Source organism: Volvox carteri (genome assembly GCF_000143455.1).
Source record: "Volvox carteri f. nagariensis unplaced genomic scaffold VOLCAscaffold_37, whole genome shotgun sequence".
NCBI lineage: Eukaryota > Viridiplantae > Chlorophyta > Chlorophyceae > Chlamydomonadales > Volvocaceae > Volvox > Volvox carteri.
In genome coordinates this window covers 171,043-190,658 of record NW_003307580.1, presented here as the reverse complement: position 1 = coordinate 190,658, position 19,616 = coordinate 171,043, and the positions used below count along the sequence as shown (strand labels likewise).

General features: G+C 57.2%; 3 protein-coding genes across 3 annotated transcripts; 2 read left to right on the top strand and 1 right to left on the bottom strand.

Moving 5' to 3' along the window:
* The first annotated feature begins 240 nt into the window (after window positions 1-240).
* On the top strand, window positions 241-6,786 carry VOLCADRAFT_75879 (uncharacterized protein). The gene is made up of 8 exons (XM_002953624.1): window positions 241-701; window positions 882-1,006; window positions 1,139-1,246; window positions 1,563-1,644; window positions 1,985-2,120; window positions 2,595-2,703; window positions 3,721-3,876; window positions 4,240-6,786. The coding sequence occupies exons 1-8, from the start codon at window positions 309-311 to the stop codon at window positions 5,312-5,314; spliced, it is 2,184 nt and encodes a 727-aa protein (XP_002953670.1). The 5' UTR covers window positions 241-308; the 3' UTR covers window positions 5,315-6,786.
* An 8,115-nt stretch (window positions 6,787-14,901) lies between these two features.
* VOLCADRAFT_106022 (uncharacterized protein) lies at window positions 14,902-17,503 on the bottom strand (the record flags this gene model as incomplete). Its single annotated transcript, XM_002953540.1, has 5 exons — window positions 17,071-17,503; window positions 16,762-16,888; window positions 16,574-16,636; window positions 16,331-16,431; window positions 14,902-15,828 (listed from the first exon to the last, which is right to left on the bottom strand). The coding sequence occupies exons 1-5, from the start codon at window positions 17,209-17,211 to the stop codon at window positions 14,902-14,904; spliced, it is 1,359 nt and encodes a 452-aa protein (XP_002953586.1). The 5' UTR covers window positions 17,212-17,503.
* A 1,163-nt stretch (window positions 17,504-18,666) lies between these two features.
* VOLCADRAFT_94364 (uncharacterized protein) lies at window positions 18,667-19,396 on the top strand (the record flags this gene model as incomplete). Its single annotated transcript, XM_002953623.1, has 2 exons — window positions 18,667-18,936; window positions 19,136-19,396. 2 exons carry the CDS (start codon window positions 18,667-18,669, stop codon window positions 19,394-19,396), a joined length of 531 nt encoding a protein of 176 aa, XP_002953669.1.
* Between the last annotated feature and the right edge of the window lie 220 nt (window positions 19,397-19,616).

Sequence of the window (19,616 nt, the reverse complement as noted above, 5' to 3'; positions counted from 1 at the left end):
GGTTCACGACAGTTCGCGACCAATGGGCCACGTCCGCAGGGATAGTGCTTCAGCAGTTTTCGTATTAGGCATAAACTTGCAACCCAGCTGACAATGAACGTAGTCGAATGTAATTGCAAGTGCCCAAAGATTGGCCAGAACGATTTGCGATCGTAAGGCCCATTGCGAGATACACTTTGGAACGGAAATTTTACTATCTACAGCCCCGTTTATTTCGTTGTTATTGTATTATTTACAGCGCATGAACAGCGTCTGATCAAGGAGTGACAATAGGGTTGTGTCTGCCCTAATATCGTGACCGCGGCAAAATGTTGCCTAGCGTATTGACACCAGGCAGCGCTTGCTCTGGCAGTGGTCGTGCTGCTGTAGGCCATGTCCTTACTCCGCTTGTGCCAACCGTGCCGAGTAGGGCGCCTCTTTGCCCTCACCTGCTTCAGCCGAACGTGGTGCCGCAGATCGTTTCGCAGCAGACAACATGTAGAATGATTACCCACTGTGCAACGCCTCGCGCAAATGCAGCGAGCTCTGTCGCGAAATTGGTACATCAGAATAGCAAGCCTATGAAAATCATCATTGCTGGCGCTGGTATAGGAGGCCTCGTGCTAGCAGTGGCGCTGCTTAAGCAGGGCTTTGAAGTACAAGTTTTTGAGCGCGACCTCACGGCGATTCGTGGCGAGGGCAAGTATCGTGGCCCCATCCAGGTGCGTGCACCCGATTATTGTTAACCTGATTGCAGACCCTATGTGCTGGTACTCTACAAGCTACGTGCTTTAATATGGGGAATACTGATTTCCGTGGGCTGTCTTTGTTGGTCAGCCTTCCTGTATACCGCTCCTTCGTGCTATGCTGCTTTGACACCCTTGTATCATGCGTATGTACAGGTTCAAAGCAATGCGCTGGCGGCTTTGGAGGCCATCGATCCTGAGGTTGCCGGAGAGGTGCTCCGGGAGGGTTGCATCACGGGCGACCGCATCAACGGCTTGTGCGACGGCCTAACGGGAGAGTGGTAAGCGTTGAACGTATTTGTAGCCATTTACAGAGCAGTACCAGTCATTATGGCGTTATGCGCTTAGATGCCTTGACGGCTCACCGTTATTGCGTTGATATATCTGCATTTGGCTCGCGCACCCCTCGCCAGGTACATCAAGTTTGATACCTTTCATCCTGCAGTTAGCAAAGGCCTTCCGGTGACGCGGGTCATCAGCAGGGTGACACTACAGCATGTGTTGGCGCGCGCTGTTGAGCGGTGAGTGTTACGTTGGCAGTATTCGAGTAGCTCTTTGGTAGGGCTGGCGGCCTGGGAGCTGGATTGAAACGTGACGTTGGTCACGGAGGGTGGGGAGGCATGATTTCGGAAGTGCGCGTTTGCGCGTTCCACCAACCCTATTTGGCACTTCAAGCATGTGGAGCTGCTCCATGAACCACGCGATGAGTGCGCTTCATAAGTTTTTGTCAGCGTGATGCTAGAAGTGAACGTCTGGTTCCGCGGACCTCACGGTCGACTGACTGCTTTTGCATTTGGCCCGGCGCTGTGGTCCTCTTAAACGCGACCGTGATTGCAGGTACGGCGGGTCCGATATTATTCAGAACGGCTGCTGTGTGACAAAGTTTGAGGAGCGGCCGACGGCTTCTGGTGGCAGCGAGGTACGGTGTAGTACAACTTCCCTTGTAGGCTGGCAGTGGAAGGTGCTGCTTGTTATTGTGGTTCATGGGAAGCGTTTTCCTTTTGGAAAATCGTCTTGGATACACGGATGGCCCTCGGCATTGTGTTTCCTTTCCAGATGTGCCCACGGGGGCTGAGACCGGGGTTCAATCGTGCTGCCAAAGGGTTGGTGCCCGGCGCTGCGGTCACGCCGTTGGAAGTTGCGTCTCGCGAACTAGCGACGTAGATGCGGGCGCCGGGACCCGAAATCGGTCAACGCGTGTGTGGGTTTCAAAAATTCACCATCCTTGTGGTTCGACACCGGTCTTGGGTCCTTTGCAGGTCGTAGTACACTTGGAGGATGGGCGCCAAGTCACAGGCGATTTGTTGATCGGCGCCGACGGCATCTGGTCCCGGATTCGCAAGCAGCTGATTGGCGAGACCAAGGCCAACTATAGCGGCTATACCTGCTACACCGGTGCGTGGTTTTGGGTTCATGCGTTTGTCGGGTCTCGCTGGATTGCGATAATCTGCCGGCAATTCTTTCGCTTTTGCGCACCTGGACATAAGCAGGAGAGAATGCGGCTTTGATCCCATGGAGGGTTCGGAGGACATTCTGATCGCATCAAGCTGCGCACCGGCGCAACTGGTATCTGGCAAGGACGAAACATTTTTTTGTAATCTGATCCCTGATATTCCTAAATATCCATTTTGCCACTGAGCCATGTACCAGACGCATTTCCTCGATGTGCCACGGCCGTTGACTGTTAATGTGCCGATATGCAGCTGCATGGGTTAGCATAGGAAGCGCACGTCGATTGCCGACTCAAGCCTCACTACTGCTGAAATGAAGCCCCTGAATTCCTCCTGCCAAGCATTTTAGGCCTTACGAAGGAAAACATTTTACCTGACGAGGTGGTACCTATTGGGCCACTCTACTGCAATTTTTCAGGTATTTCGGACTTCACGCCCGCGGACATTGACATCGTGGGCTACCGGGTCTTCCTGGGCAATGGCCAATACTTTGTGAGCAGCGACGTGGGCAACGGCAAGATGCAATGGTGAGGACGGGCTGCAGATCCGCACGGAGGGCAGTGCTGACTGCGTTCGAGCCTTGTTGCGAGGTCTATTGGATGGCCATGCATGAGTCTGGCATGCGTACAGTGCCGACCTAGGATGTGTAGGACAGATAAGCTGCGATCAGCTGAGCTGGGGCCCTAAGCGCTAACGTTGGCGGGGACAGAACATTTCGCACGGTGGCAGGGCCTGGCCCTGGGCTGGCTTTGCGATCGGGGTTGCAGCCTGCTGCGGCGGTTGAGGGTTGGCGCATACACGGTTCCGTGTACGGAACATATGCATTTTGATTTGTGACGCGCATGGTATCTGGCAAGGACGAAAGTTCTATAAAGCGGATGTCCGTATGACAGTATCCTATCCATTTTGCCACTGAGCCTCATACCAGGCGCGTCTGCATTGCTCGCCGCCGATATACCGCCCCATTCGATCATTGCCCCACTTTTGTAGTGGCTTAGTAGCCTGCATAGATGCTCTAGGAGGCGTCGTTGTAACTCCTCATGCTTTCGCATGGCAGCTAAGAGCACGGGGGAAGCTCATCCGGGACACATTACTTGCGGGCATTACGCGGGGAAGAAGACTGAAGTGTCTATTTGTGTGCATATGCCTCTGCGGCAGCCGTGGTGCAGCAACTGGTGGGTAGCAAGGATGAATCCCTATTATCCCTTTCGTGGAATCCTGACACATCCATCCTATCCATTTTGCCACTGAGCAACCTACCAGCCTGCCGGCCAGTGCACGCCGATACCTCTAAAAACTTAAGATGGCGCCACTGCTCGTCGCTACTCGCGCCCTACGCGGCCCAATGCCATGCCCATTATCTGGGTTAAACTACCCGCTCTGTGCCTTCTGGGCCTGCTTTCCGTCCACCCAATCTATTCTGTCCGCCAAGTACTATGAAGTCCGTGCTGCTCGTCGACGCGGGCTCACGGCTTTTGATGTCCTTCGCTGGCTGACTGGAACACCTTGCTCAATCCCATGCTTGCCTGGGCTATGTATTGCAGGTACGGTTTCCATAAGGAACCGGCTGGCGGCACGGACCCGGTGGGCACTCGTAAGGCCCGGCTGTTGGAGATCTTCGGCCACTGGAACGACAATGTCGTTGATCTGATCAAGGCAACGCCTGAGGAGGATGTGTTGCGTCGGGACATTTATGACAGGTGCGCAGACTTGGCCGTTTGGTTTGGGCCCATGTGGCGGGTCTGTTGCATCACTGGTCCACGGGAGGCGTGGGGGACTGGGAGCATGGACAGCGGACCCAGAGCTAAGCCTGATTCCGTCGGATGCGACCTGAGCGCGCCAGGGGCAGTCTGCAGTCCTTTGCCTCGCTTGAGATACGGCGTAAGGAGATGTGGCTCGTCCTGATCATTACGTGGCCTGGGGCCTGACGGAGCCCCTTCAACATGCTTCTGCACAAAGATCACCTTATGCACCACCCAACTTTCCCTGGTAGTTAGTGCGTTGGATGCCTGCAGGCGACTTTTTGCTCCTTACGTGATTCGCGCCCTTGTTCCCGCTATCAGGCCGCCCATCTTCACTTGGGCCAAGGGCAAAGTGGCGCTGCTGGGCGACTCGGCGCATGCGATGCAGCCCAACCTGGGCCAGGGCGGCTGCATGGCTATCGAGGACGCCTACGAGCTGGCCATTGACCTGTCCAAGGCAGTGGCGGCTGCCGGCGGCAACGCCGCGGCGGTGAATGTGGATGGTGTTCTAAACCAATACCAGGCCAACCGCATGATGCGCGTATCTGCTATTCACGGCATGGCCGGCATGGCCGCCTTCATGGCTTCTACCTACAAGTGCTACCTGGGCGAGGGCTGGAGCAAGTGGGTAGAGAGCTTCCGGATTCCCCACCCTGGCCGCGTGATTGGCCGACTGGTGATGCTGCTGACGATGCCCGCGGTGCTGGACTGGGTGCTGGGCGGGAACACCGACCACGTGGCCCCCAACCGCGTGCCGTACTGCTCTCTGGGCGACAAGCCAAAGGCATTCGACGAGAGTCGTTTTGGCGAGTTTATGTCTAACGATGCGTCGATCGTGTACTCTTCACACGCGGACTGGATACTGGTTTCGGAGCGGACTGCGTCGGGGGCTGCCGCTGCAGCCGGTGGCGACGTCAACAGCTTCTGCGAGTGCAAGGGCATCTACATGGCCACGCAGCAGGCGCTGGTAGGGCGCAGCGGGTCGCCGGCTGAGCCAGCGCTGTCGGTTGACGACGTCCACGTGCATGATCGTCATGCACATGTGTGGCGCGAAGCCAGTGGCAATGGCAACGGTGATGGCAGCAGCAGCGGCGGCAGTGACTACTTCCTGCAGGACCTGGGCACGGGGCGGGGCACGTGGGTCAATGGACAGCGGATTCAGGACGGTGCGAAAGTGCAGCTATGGCCCGGTGATACGGTGGAGTTCGGACGGCACCCTAGCCACGAGGTCTTCAAGGTGAAGATGCAGCACGTGACGCTGCGCAGCGATGAGCTGCAGGGCTCCAGATACAGCACTCTTCTGGTCGGCAAGATCCAGGAGCCCAAGGCGGATGCTCAGGAGAGGAGTGGCGCGATGGCCGGTGGTCTTGGGGGGGGCAAGCTAGTGGCTGCGTAAATGGTCTTCTGTGGCGTTGTGTAAAGATGTTTCGGTCCCGGTTGGCTGTGGTTGGTGAATGTAACTGCGCGGTTCTACCCAGAGGGCTTCCGCAATGCGCTGGGGCAGGAGCCAGGTGGGCTGGAGCTGGCATGGCGTGGGTTTGGGGCCGCAAAGAAAGCATAAGCTAAGACGATTAATGTGAGCACGATTTTTTAAGGGAGGTATCTGACTGGCAACTTCCTGTCCAGATGGCATGCAATGTGAACTTGGTCAGGCTATGTAGATGAGCCGGCTACTATTCCTGAAGGTTCGACGCAATGAAGGTTCGACGCAATGTATGGTCGTGGTGACCGCTTTTTATCACCGTGGTATTGTCACTACAGCGTCGTGGATCGCGTCGCAAATAGTGGTGCATCGTATGTCTGTATGTTAACCAACAGCGCATGGACAGCGCGTGGTACCTTATGTATGGTATCCCGCAGCGAGAGCGCAGGAGGGAAAGGAGGGGGCCGGTTAATTGAGCTGAGAAGATCATGACAGCAGAAAGAAATAGTTGTCCATTGTTGGGGGGTTTAAAGTTCGTGCTATTATTGGTCTTTGAGGAGAGGAAAAGGCGCAGCTCGGCAACGAACAGTTTGGAGCTCTGCCTAGTGTTGTTGCGAGACGAATATGCGAAACGAAAGAGTGTTGCATTCCGTATCTGTAGCGCGGGTATATGGTGTGATGTCGTTTGTATTTTGTTTGTAAATGGGCGGCGACCATTACACGAGTGCTGCCGTCGCTTCGGTGTTGGGGTCATTGCCCGCGCAGGGGGAGACGCTCAGTACGCGCACCGGAAGCCGTTTGCAGCCTTAATACTTTCGTCTTGCTGGTCAGTCTGCCTGTCCGTCCGGTTTGTTGGTGAAGATCATTTCCTATTTTGTCGAGAGCTGTGTTATACGGGAGCGAATGGAGGTTGCTGTCCGTCCGGCTATTGTGCTGATTGGAACAGAGGTTGTAATTGTGTCGTTTGAATATGAATCGGTGGAGGCGCTTAATATGTGCAGCGGCTTCGCTGGTGAGGGCATAGGCCACATGCACTCTGTCTGGCTGGCCCCGCTGGCTGGCTGGCTGGCGCACGAAACCCGCTGCGGTGGTTCTGTAGTCGGCGCACACGCTGCTGGATATGGTTGCTGGATCGGATGTGCGCTTGCAAGTGCGGGAAAATTTAATTCTTTGATGCGCTCGGGGGCCGGTTTTGTTCCTCAGTGCGTCGACCATGCTGGAGTGTTCGGGGTATACTAGGTAATAGCTCGTTTACTGTCCTCGGTTATGGCCGTTTAGATGCATTAGTCCAGAGTCTGACTAGTTTTGCATTGCGGCGATTGCAATTGTTGTCCTAAAGACGTGGAGGATAACATAACGATGACACCATTTGTACGTGGGGAGCGTGAACCCCCTACATGAGGATGCTCGCGTTGGCGACTAGTCACACGGTGTAAAGCTATTCAACCATTTCGGGAGCTTGAAATCCACAAGTTATAAGGTGTACGAAGTATCTGGTAGTTCAGTACCTGGGGGCTTGTCCTGCAGTACGGACTACGAGCTTATAGGCGGAAGACTTTTTCAGCATCGCGAAGCCATGTAATCTACCTCCTGAGAAGGGCCCCCAAAACACCTTGTATAAATTCTTATGTGTCAAGGGCTGCAAAGTGTGACTGCGATGGAACGTTACAGCTAGCAACTGGCACTGGCTCGCCATAGACCGTACTGTAAAAATCCACCACAGTTAACAGCGTAGTCAAGGTTTTCTATATAATGATAATGTTTTCTTTGGCGACAAGACGTCTCTAAGACTCAAAATCAACCTGTGTTAGTGGGCAGTTGGTATCGTAACTGCGCCGCGGACATCGTTTCTCCCTACACATTGGCGGCAGTCCTCAGGCCCTAGGTGTACTTCCCAAAGCATACATGGGGGATGAGGTGGGATTTCGTGCTTGCCGAAACTGTAATTGCGACTCTGTGGCTACACAGTTTTGCAGCACCATTTGATTCATGGGTTGGCAACCTTCTTTTCGCAGGATGGGGCTTCCAAGCCTCGAGGCGGCGAAGCATCCGAAACGAATGGGTAAGGGCGGCGCAAGCGGCCCGATCTTACGCAAAGGACTGAAGTGACGTACGCGACTCAGAGAAGGCATCCTTGTGATTCCTTCTTGTATTGCATGCAGGAAGAGAAGGTCGGGCTCTCGATCCTTGTCCCGGTAAGTTGGACAGGAAACGTAGCATTGTGGGCTTGTCGACAACACGTAACCCTAGCTTTGTCTTTCAACCTACGTAACATGCCGCTCATGAGATACACAACATTGTCTTGACTTTTGCCTGGTATGGACATGGCTCAAGACAGCCGGAGCACATCTGGCGCACAGGCGTTAAGCTGTTGGAAACTGCAGGGATGTGCAATCTTTATGGGGGAGCATATTTCCTTTGTGGCGCAAACTTCTTCCGGCCCATGTACGCTTCTTCGCTGTCCCCCCCCCCCACCCGCTCCTGCCGCCCACCTGCAGGTCACGATCGGGCTCAGCCGGTGGTTCCCCGGTAAGATCAAGGTCTAGGTCAAAATCACAACGGTCAAGATCTCGCTCCAAGTCCCGGTCTCGCTCACCCAGCAAGAGCGGCGGCAGCAGCCGTAAGCGAAGCGTTAGCCGTAGTCGCAGCCGCAGCAAGAGCCAGTCACCTGTCCGCAACAAGCGGCGCAGCCGATCGAGGTCGCGCTCCCGTAGCAGATCGCGGTCTCCGGCGGCACGGCGCGCCGGTGATGGCGGTGGTAGCGCGGCTGCTCGAAAGCGCAGCAAAAGCGCAAGCCGCAGCCGGTCTCGATCCCCATCGCGTAAACGTACTCGCACAGGCGCAAACAGCCGCAAGAGCCGCAGCCACTCACCGCCTGCACGGTACCGTCGCCGTACCCGTTCGCCAGCAGCGCGGCGGCGCAGTCCAGTTGGCCGCAGGAGGTCAAGTCGCAGCCGTTCGCCTGTGGTGAAGCGCTGGGTCAGTCGCTCCCGTTCGCCAGTGCGAAGACCGCGCAGCAGGTGGGCGCTGAAAGGGGCAAGATTGGTATCTCCCGGGTTTGGCAAGGGTGGGTTATTGGCGTAGCGCCCGGGATTTGTGATGCACGCAAGCCGACTTGGGACGGGCCGTTCTCGCGTCGCCGCCTGTTCCGGACTTATATCGGTATTCGGTTAATAAACATAAGGCGATACTTGCGTGTCGCATGCCGCGTGGTGGAATGCAAACGATGATGATTGTGTCATTGTGTGCTTTTCGCGGGCACTATCTAATGGACGGAACCCTGTTGCCTTGATCGCTCTGAAACCCAACATATCGGCAGTGCTTCGCCCTGTGTAAGAGTGCATTTTACGACATCACCGTGACACACACAACAGGCCGAGGTTCTGTCCATCCCTTGAGACCACCTTTTGCGTGCGTCCTTCGGGCCGCCAATTGGCCTACATCAACACGCACACACAGACACTATCCGCGTCTGCTGCTGCCATGTCCTGCTGTGACATTATACCATGAGCCCTTCCGGAGTTCCGGAGCTGCTCGCGCGGCTCTGCTGCTAACCGGCCGCGATGGCGCCACCCGCGGCTGGGAATTCCGTACCAAGCCGCGGGGGCGCCGGCCGCCCTGTCATTTAGCCGCGTGGCGGCAGCGGCTCTGCCAATTAGCCGCGCGGCACCCGGTGTTGTTGCCACACCATGGGCTGCGTGGGGGGACGTCTTACGCCTTTTCCTGGCGGCCGCGGGGGCCTAGGAGCTCTAGCGCTTTTTGCGGCCAGCCGCGCGGGGAGCCCCCTTGCGGCGTTCTTGACGGGCCGCAGGCGCTGGAGCGCAGCTGCGCCTTTGCTTACTCCCCATGGGAGCGTTTCTGTGAAACGTATTCCTTGAGCCTGCGGTGCGGCCAGTGCTGGTCTTCTGTCTGGCCGTAGGGAGGGCTGTTCCGGCCTTGTTGGGAGGCACAGGGGCTGGTCCTGCGGCTCGCCAGCCGAGGGGAACGCTCTCGCGGCACTTGCGGCCGCCGCTTGCAGCCGACAGAGCCTACGTTGTGTGCTTCAGGACCGTCTGTGCAGAGTGCGACATAGCAGAACGGGTGTGTACCGTGAGGCTCTTCTGCCTATCTGAACTGGAGCTTCTGGGGTATGCTGCCTTTGTCGTATTATCCCAGAGGTCAGACGGGGCTCTCTGACATTTATTTGAGTTCCTCGTGTCCCCCAGTGTGCTTAAGCTATCCCTTGGGTTGGAGAAGGGGCGTCAGGTTAGGGATAGACTTCGGGAGGAGTTGGAAAGCCGGTTTCTGGGACGCATAAGGCGTGTGGGTCTTCTGGAAACGGACATAGAACGGGAAAGCGTTTGCGTTCCCTGAAACGTTCGTTGTTTCTACGGAAAGTCTACGCGGGCCCGGGCTCAAATGCAGGGAAGAATGTTGATTTCGCGAAACGGCTATACACGCCGCCTGTGGTAAATCGGTAGGCAAGAGCCCATAAAATCTGGCTCCTCGCATGTTCTCCCGAGGCTGATTCGCCACGGAGAGAGAGGGAGAGGTGGAGATCAAGAGAATGGCTGTCTTTCTTACACCCTGGGTTTGGTTTTGGCAGGCTAAGCAACCCGTGCGCCTTCGCATGGGTTGCTTAGTGTGTGATGACTCTGGGTTTCATCAAAGCTGTGTGTGTAGTGATGCCGGCACCGGCGCCTTCTGGGTGTGGGGTTGCATACGCTGTATGCTCAAGGACGGCAGTGATCAACCACGACACGTCCTTCCAGCTGGTTGCCAGACGCCTACTCATTTACATAGGACGGCTGTGTTGGTCACGTCGCCGACAGCTGCTACCGCATACTGCGAATGCGCTAAGCACAAGAAGTGCTCTTCAACCTTGCTGATTTTACCCTCATCCGGCCATACAACTCGCCCTGACTCCTTGGCTTGCCGCAGGTCGCGCGACCGTGCCAACGCCGCAGCGGTGGCGGCCCGATCCGATCGGGACAGGGCTCGCGACCGGGCCAGGGACCGCGATCGAGAGCGGGAGAAGGAAAATGAGAAGGACCGCTTAACTCGGGAGAGGGAGAGGCAGAAGGAGAGGGAGACGGAGCGGGAGAAGGAGAGGGAGAAAGAGAGGCAGAAGGAGAGGGAGGCGGAGAGGGAGAAGGAGAAGGAGAAAGAGAGGCAGAAGGAGAGGGAGAAGGAGAAAGAGAGGCAGAAGGAGAAGGAGAGGGAGAAAGAGAGGGAGAAGGACGCCAAGGGGACGCGGGACCGTGAGCGGGATGCGTCGGACCGGGCCAGGGACAAGGAGAGGGAAAAGGGCCGGAGCGAGAGGGAAAGGGACCGCGACAATAAGGACCGGAGTGAGAGGGCGGACCAACGCGACAAGGAGCGAGACAAGGACCGGGACCGGGAACCGGATAAGGACAAGGGTAAAGACAAGGAGCAAGACAAGGAAAGGGAGAAGCGGGATGAAGATAGGGACAGGGGCCGTGACCGCGATCGAGACCGCGATCGGGAGCGGGACCGCGGGCGAGACGATGGCGAAGTGCGTGTCGACAATAGGACCATGGTAAGAGGGGAGGGAAGCGGGTTAGGGGGTTAGCCGCAGGGCCACTCGTTTGGACCGTAACTCTCGCTTTGCTGTATTTTCCTACATTACGGCCGATGATATTTGGATCCGGCAGTGGTTGTGGGGTTCGCAGCGCCCATACTGCTGTATGGACAGGAAGCAGTAGAAGGCGCGGCACGCGCCTGAGCAAGAGAGGCTGCATTTAGTGGGCGCACTTTTCATCGTCCCCAGCTCCCGCGTACCAGCTACAAGGGCTCATGTATTATAGTGCGGAGCTGCGCAGGGACCCTTGGCTTTTTCTCCTCCATCTAACCCCCGATGTATCAACGCTGGCTTTGGCCGGCTGGCTATGCTGCTTGGCAAAGTCCTCCGCACCCTAGCCTCCTCCCCCCGCCATCCCTGAGAGCTGAACGGTGCTGCGCCGAACCTGAACTGGACTTGCCCAGGCGGCATTGCCATTGCTCCCTGCCGAAATTCCCCCCCTGCTGCGACCGTCAGGGCCCTCTCATTAACGTACTTGTTCGTATCCCCCCCTGGGCCTTTCACCCGCTTAGCTCGGTAGCGTATGGATTCGCTTGCCGTCCTGCCTTGATAAAGCAAAGCTGCCCGTCGCAACCGTCCTCAGGCCCTGGTGAAGGATTGCCTCATCGAGCTGGCAGAGCGGCAGCGCCTGCCGTGCAACATCTCAATCCTCAACGACTACATGCGCATCCGGGACCGGTGAGTCGCAGCTCAGGCAGGCAGGGTGTCCGTGCTGTACAGGCGCGTGCAATTTTTTCCTGGAGCGTACTTGCGCAATTTTGCTTGTTAGCTTCATCTGTTGCTGATGTTACAGGGACTTGCGCTATGTGTGAGGTGCTGGCGGCCTAGCGTATGGGTGCGGGGGGGGCATAAGGGCGCACACAAAGTTTTTGAATGGGCGTAATATATGGTCGGATGCAAATAGCTGTTGGGTCTTCGCAGCACGCCACGGCATGTGGCGAGCAGCGCTGCATTCTATTGTTGCTTGCAGATAGACGTTTGGTAACGCTCCTTCCTAACCGCCGCTGAGGACCTTACTGCCCCTAACCTGTTGTTTACCCATTGCCGTCGCCGCCGTCTCAGGCGCTTCACGTACAAGTCGTGCGGCTTTGGCACATTTACCATGTTTTGCAAATGGTTTGAGCGGGAGGGCTGGTTGGTCATGGACCAGGAGCGCAGCAGCGTGGTCATTAGGTAAGCGTGTGGGGAAAAGCCTGATAAGAACGCGGGGCAGCCGGCGAATGATGACCAGTTTCAGGTTACCGCCCAGGCCGCTGACATGTGACCTGTTGGACGTAGTGTGCGAAGATGAAGGCTGCCGCCTTTGGATTATTGCTCATCATTTGTCGTGAAGTTTTTAGTAAAAGCTCGCCGGGTCATATCTGAATATAGAGCTGAGAGGTGTACATCCATCTGGGTCCGCCGCACAAAACAAGGGGATAACCAAGGGGATATTCTTGTTCGATGCACAACGACTCTTGCAGACTAATCCCAAGTCGTGTCTCCTTAACTGAGTATTTGTGGTTTGACCCTTCAGCCCGCGGCTATGCTCCCCCTTCCGCCTCGCAGCCGCACCAAATTCGACCGCTCTACAGGCACCGGTGCGCCGGGCCCCAGCCAGCAGCGTCCTTCCCGCTCCAGGGAGCGCTCCCGCGAGCGGAAGCGGAAACGCGAACAGAAGCTGCGAAAGCGGGAACGGGAACGGAAACAGCGCTCACCCCGTGAGCCGCGGGACCGCGACCGGGGCCGTAGCGGCGGTAAGGAGGAAGACAAGGCGGCTGGAGATGGCAAGGATGGAGAGGAGAAGGGACTCGGTGCCGAGAGCGACAAGGCTGGCGACAGGTAGGCGAGTGTGTGCTGCGGGGTCGCTCTTGGCGCAGGAGCCGAGGCCGGGAAACAGGACGAAATTCGGGGTGAGGTGGGCTCATGATTCTTGGCGTTGATCAATAAAGCTTACCCTCCACCAGCTCCATCAATTTCTCATGCCGCCAGGTCGACCTGCCCTCCGCCCACGCATCTCTACATCAGCTTCCGTCCCGGGTTCCATCTGTTTTCCTCAACCCCTGCTGCCCGTTTACATCCGTCGCCTGCCAGGTCCTGCTCTCCCTCGCGCTCGCGGTCCCGGTCGCGGTCGCGCTCTCCACGTGGTTCTCCGCCGGCACCCCGTCGCATGTCCCGTGACGTGCCACGCGAGTCGGAGCGCTGGCAGCTGGACCCAACAGCGAAAACCGCACAGGGCGGGGAGCGCTGGAAGATGGAAGTTGACCAGGCTTGAGCGACGCTTCCGCACGCCTTGCCGCGTCTCTGTCCCGTACGTAGGGAATCTATTATTGTTCCGGTCTCTCCATAAGGTCTGCGAGTGCCTTCGTTGAACGGTCGAGCTGCTGACATACCTGAGACGGCCAGAGCAGAGACTGAATGGTGATAGGAAGGGTTGGATGTCTTTGTTAGGGGATAGCTGGTTGGTGCATGGCGTTGTAGTTGCGGTGCTTGGTATGGGGTTTAGGTTCGCCGCCTGAGAACGGGGATACTGGTGCCAGTTGAGCTGGTGAAGCAGGCGGCGAGTTGCATGGAACGTGCCACTACAGGGAGCCATTGCCCGAAGCTCGTCGATATGGGTTATAGCCTTATTAAGATGCAGCTGCTGACATTGACAAGCCGGACAGGTTGGCTTGCTTAGCTAAAGTGATATTGCTATTGCGAAGAATGAAGACAAACACTTGTGTGTGGCACAGGGTCAAGTATGGATGACATGATGTGCTGGAAGAGGAGCACACATAAAACGTGAGGAAGGGTATGAGGATGATCAGGACTGGGCAACGCCGTGTTGCATATTGAAAAAGCAGCGGACGATAGCCGATGTCACCTAAGGGAATGAGTTCTTCTGTCAACATGCACATACGCCCATCCTCCCTTTCTGAATGGTCCCGCACCAATAGCCAACCCATACAACCAGGCGGCTAAAGGTAGCAAGTAGCATCAAACATGCTTCAACGTACGGTACTTTGGGTAAACGTATACAGACGGCGAAGACGGCTTTCTTCGCCTCGGACTTCCCAATGTTTCACAGAAGCATGTATCGCAGAGGCATAAAAAGTCCAAGCAAGCTGTCAAAGCCTTACGAACTGCAAAACCACTAACTCCACCGACTCGATCATGTCGCACTGACAACAACCGTCCAAGCAAGCTCTTCGATGCGAGTGCACCCAGCTTAATATACGCCTTGGCATAATCAGCCACCTCGACCACTCCCTGATACGAAGACGCCTGTGTACAGGCAGACGGCATATGCAGCCGTTCCACTGGTCAATTACTACCCTATCTGCCTACGCCACGACGACGCTGCAGTGTCAACTTGTGTCAACCTCTGGCGCTAGCATGCCTGATGACGCTCGTGCATCGGTCAGCCCATGCAGGGTGGAAGGGCTGGCCCGGCCGCCTCCGCGTATCCGCCGTCATCCTCCTCATCCATCGCCTCCGCGGCAACGCCATCGGCGCCACTGCCCGCCAAACCAGGCGGCATCAAGGGTCCCGCAGCGACAGCGTAAGTACCCTCCTCGCCCTCATCTTCATCCTCCTGCAGAAGCATAGAAAACAAGCTGCACATGAGATTCTGCCATTCCGCACAGCATCGAGTCTTCCTCAATCCTTCAAAGCGAATCGCCACCATCGTCGGCCATGGTGCTGTTACTGCTTCCTGAGAATCATCTGGCTCGCGGCCGTGCGGTGTGGCAGTATTTATACGCGTGGGTGCTACGCGTATTAATACGAATTGTAGACTACGATTTCGCCTTAAGACGCACGCGAAGCCGGCGACGCAACGCAATGCTGCGGTGCCAACCATTAAAGAATTGCCATGACCATCTGCTCCATCTATCGAAACCCTCACAGCTGAACTGACGGACGGGCGAGGTAAACCCTAAACCTTGAGTCCTGCAGAAGGAATCACATCTGCACGCTATGGCAAACTGAGCGTGCTCCATAACCCCAAGTATCCCAATTACCCGGCATCACCATCCCCCCTTACATCCTCATCCTCATCGCTGTCGTCGTCCTCGACGCCCTCGTTATCATCCAAGCCCTGCATGTGTACCAGCTCTTCATCTTCGTCCGAGTCGGATTCCTCCTCATCATCTTCCGCGCCTAGATCTTGAATCCGAAGAGCGCCTCCACGCATTACCGAGCCGCCCGGGGCTGCTACCGCCACCGCGGCCGCCTCCTCGTCCTCCTCCAAGAACGCAGCAGGCATCGGTACAACCCTTCGTTGCTGTTGCGGCTGCCGCGGCGGCAGCGGTCGCGACGGCTCTGCCGCCGCCACTGCCGGCTGCACCTCGGCTGGCAATGCCGCATCCACCGAAAATTTCTCCGCCGGGTGTCCATCCTCCTGCTTTCCCTCGGCAGGTGCGCCCTCTACCATTTCGCCATCCACGCCCACCTGCTCTGCCCCTCCTTGCGTCCCCACCACTGGCTCCACTGTCGCTGCCACCGGCGCCTCCGCCGCTGTAACCTGAGCCCGCTGACGGGCAGCCATTGCCTGCCGCTGCGCCGGCGGCCTCACGGATGGCCCTGCTTCTTCTTCATCCTCCTCATCCTCGCCATCCATACGACCCAGAGCAATCGCAATCGGTCGCTTGGTCCCCACGCGCGCCGCGGGCGCGGAGTGAGAGTCAGGTCCGTTTGCCGGTTCCGCCAACGCTGGCCCTGCAGCCGTCGTCGTCGCGGCGTCCCCGGCGTGGGCTTGGCCGTCAGCCTCGTCAGCATCTGTTGTACGGTTGGCGCCCCGCAAGTGCCGCTGCTTTCTAGGCAGCCGACGCCCGCCCTCCTCGCTGCCTTCGCCCTCCCCTGCCTCTGCTGCGGCGGCATTGGCCTCCCGGGCCTCTTTTGCCTGCTGATATGCCTGGACTGCTTCCTCCAGGACGGCAACCACCTGCCACCATCACCACAAGGGGACGCGTGTTAAGCACCTCAGCAAATATTTCGACAAATTAATGATTCCGCTATGTGCCGGGGCAGTAGAGCCCAATAATCTGCACAACTATATGACATGTGCCCATGTATCAATTTGCCGAACCAAAAGCACAAAGACCTGATGCACAAAGGCCTGCAGGGATCAGCACTTGTCTCTGTAGCGCAGGACGCCCTACAAAATTGGCGAGCAGCGCCCTCTCAGGGCTGGTGTCAGGATGCATTGCACCTCCATGCGACATGCTTAACGCCGCCGAGCAAGCAGCCATGCAAGCACTCCAAGCTCGCATCGAGCTGTCGCGTTTCCCTGGCCCGTGCCCCAGCTCCAACTTCTACGGCAAATCCTCACAGCCTTCCAGACCTGACCCGTCTTCGCTATCCTCCCCGAGCAACCCCAGCCAGCCCTTCCGACTGCCTTGCTTAGACTGGGCCAGGCAAGAGCTGCTTTTTGCAAATCAGTGTACCTCCGTTGCCTTGGCGAGCTGCAAGGGCGTTTCGTTGCGCTTGCTGGTCGCTGTGGGATTGGCTTGCCGCCGCAACAGCAGCTCCACCACGGCTTTATGACCTGAAGCGCAGTCAGGTAGAGAATCGGGCGACGGTCATCGGGTCAGGCGAGGCCGGGTCAATTCGATCGAGTTCCAGGCTGACACATGCGGCATAAGAAGCCATAGAACCGTGGGAACCTAGGACGTGCCATGCGACCTTACCCCCTTGCGCGGCGAAGTGCAGCGGGGTAAAGCCCTTCCGGTTGCGGGAGTCCATGTAAAGCCCTGTGGGATGGGGACAGGGGGCAGCGGCGGACTTTGGGCGAAAGATGTAGGGTAGGAAAAGGAAAGGGGTTGAACATTTGTAAGCAGATCGACGGTAAGGGGACGAAGAGGCGAGAAGGACCCACCGGCGTTGAGGAGGTGGCGGACGCATTCCGAGTGGCCCTTTTGTGCCGCGAAATGCAGCGCGTTCATGTCATCCACTGCAGCCGCCCCAATCTTGCAGCCATGCGCAAGCAGCACCTTGAGGACCTCCTGCGTTGCGTACGCCGCGGGGGCGCCTGGGCTTGGCGGGGAGGACAGGCGACGCGAATGCAGGAAAGGCCTTGCATGACCCGTGCACATGCCCACGCGGTTAAGCTATGGTTCAGAGCTGCGTTGGAGAAGGCATGCGGTCTAAGTCTATCCGCCCACAAACACCTAGATTCGCATCGTACCGTGTGCCCTGCCCATGCGGCAAGATGCAATGGAGTGCGATGCAGATTGTCCCGTTGATCGACATCCACTTGCTGTGCGAGCAGTTCGTGCAGAGCCTGGAGGTTGCCGGCTCGCGCCGCATCGTGAAGCGGAAAAGCCATACTGCAGCTTGGGCCCCCCAAAGAGAGCTCTCGGTTGTGTTATTGTTTATATGCTATAACAATGGCACTCATAACTAGTGAAATAGCACTTCACGTAGAGCTTTCACCTAGCTTTGTCCGGCCTCACCACAAAGTCAGCAAGCCCTAAGAAGGTACATTGCACCCCAAAAAACCATATTAAGGCCACGCCCCGACAAAAGCGTACGTCTTATCGGCTGTAAAGGCTCATTGAACCCGGCAGACCGATACTACTGGCTGTTTTGCATCGTTCCCAAATATGCAAAGGCCCGCTATCATATTCCTTATTAGTACACCAATTTTATGTTTAAGCCCCCCCTATTTTGGCTAGGCAACAGCACCGTCGTGGTATGCGTGCTGTGAAATGTGCTTTTTACTATGCAGCATCATGGCACGCAAGCCTCTCAAATTCCTAGCCCAAATGGCAGAATTCATACTGCGACAAATTTCCAGCAGCAAAAGCGCTGGGCTCATAATTTTCGCGCGGCGTGCCGTACTACGCACAGCGTCAAGCGTTTACACCAATTCCAAAACGCTGACAAAAGATTTTCCTTGACTGAGGGCGAATGCCACACGCACTGATAACTACTTCGTTTGACTCCCTAGAGTTTCTTAGAGGTATATTGTGATTTTGCTATCCTCGGGTTCAAAGTCTTGGAAGCACCCCGAAGCGCAAATCTCATGGCAGCCTCTTCTCCAAGTTCCCCTTGTTCGGCTTCGCCCCAACGTAAAGGAATCAAGACAAGCGATGGCAGCATTACAGCCAAAGTTCAAACCCAGGCGTCGCAGCGTCCTATAAATGGTCACCGCGAAGCAGAGCCCATCTTTGAGCCGCAGCTAGCTGACAGCGAACCTGAACATGGAAAGAAATCAAGCAGCCACGTTCCTCGGGTCTCGGCTGCTTCCAGTGCGCTCGACGGCAGCAGCTACAGGTCAAACGTTGATGACTTCAAAACCGGCAACGCTTCAGACAATTTGCCTCAAAATTGGATCCCTAACGGCCTTTTGAAAGTTCGGCATCATGTCGCCCGGCCCGACTTTCCGGTGGAGGGCTTTATCGCCTTTCCAACACAACGCACCAACTCCAGCTCCAACCCTCAGAGCCCGAGGACAGCTCCAGCCATGGCACACGGGTCTCACAGGCTTCATACCGGCCTGCCCGTTCCTAGCACCATAAATAGGCATCGTCACTCTCACGCCGGTGTTTCCAGCCCAGAGGGCGGCCTCTTCAACCTGCTCCGCCGTCCCCAGCCCCAGCCCTTCTCCTTGCGTGTGCCCCGGACTGGGGGAGCCGTCGCAAGCATCGCCACGACACCAACGGCGCCGCGACCCCGCCGTTCGCCCGCTGCGCACACCGCAGCAGCGGCATCAACCGCGGCCGCTGGTGCCACTGCGCGCCCCTCCCCGGGCGCCTTGATTCGCTACGTCGTCGCCCCGATGTTGTTGCTTCCGATAGCCTGGCCTTGGCTGCTGCTGCGCTGCGCCCAGATGATGCTGTCGGTGGCGTGTCTGCTGGCAGCGGCGGCGGCGGATGGGCTGATTTTCCTGGCTGAGCTGTTGAGGCGAAACCGGGGCAGTGTAGAGGTGCTGAGCTCCTGGGCGTCCGGCTCATTGGGCTGGGTTGTGGCGCGCTATTGGGCGGGCCTGGGGCAGCTGCACATGGTAAGAGGGGCGCAGAAGGGATGGGAAAATGTAGTTCTGCTAGAGGTGTGTTCCCGGAATAGCACACCGGACGCCAAGCCAAGCCACTGTGCGCGGCCTTAAACGTGCCTGGGGAAGGCCAAAGCAGTTGCGACAAACTGGATAACCCCTTTGTGGAAACTGGCCTTGTCCATCCTTACATGCCCGGACCTGACCTGACGCGCCGCCCCCACCCATCCCTTGCACCGGGTTCACATGCATGCAGGGCTTTGAGGAGGCCCTCGGTCGCCTCTCACAGTTACTCACACCCCTGCTGGCAGCCGCAATTAGCAGCTCACCCGTAGCAGCGCGCCTGTTTCGGATGATTAGTCCTCTGCTTGCAGTGGTGGCCAAGGTCCAGGCTGCCGTGTACGGCATGTACTGCTTCGTACACGACGAGATTGTGCCGGTCGCGCTCGACCTTGCGGAGCGGCTGCCGCTGGTGCATGGGCTGCTTCATAGGGCGGTGGAGGGGGGCAGTGCCTAAAATGCTGAGCCATATGCTGCGCGTGTGGTGTGCTGTGCTAGATCGTTAATATTCAGTCCGCTTATAGGCGCGTGGCGAGTAGTGGGAAATTAAATTCACTGGTCTGGTTGCATGCTCACATACAGGTATGTAACCAGGGAACTCATAATGGATGGATATGTAGTAAGAGCCAGCGCAGGTTAGGGCTGTAGGAGAGGTGCCTAGAGGGTCGCAGTGGACT

What these genes read in the sequence shown, in the direction of transcription:
- VOLCADRAFT_75879 (XM_002953624.1), top strand. Translation starts at nt 309, where the DNA reads ATGTTGCCTAGCGTATTGACACCAGGCAGCGCTTGCTCTGGCAGTGGT. An exon ending in AGTATCGTGGCCCCATCCAG is followed by an intron (nt 702 to 881) that starts GTGCGTGCACCC and finishes GCGTATGTACAG; the next exon opens with GTTCAAAGCAATGCGCTGGC. An exon ending in CGGCTATACCTGCTACACCG is followed by an intron (nt 2,121 to 2,594) that starts GTGCGTGGTTTT and finishes GCAATTTTTCAG; the next exon opens with GTATTTCGGACTTCACGCCC.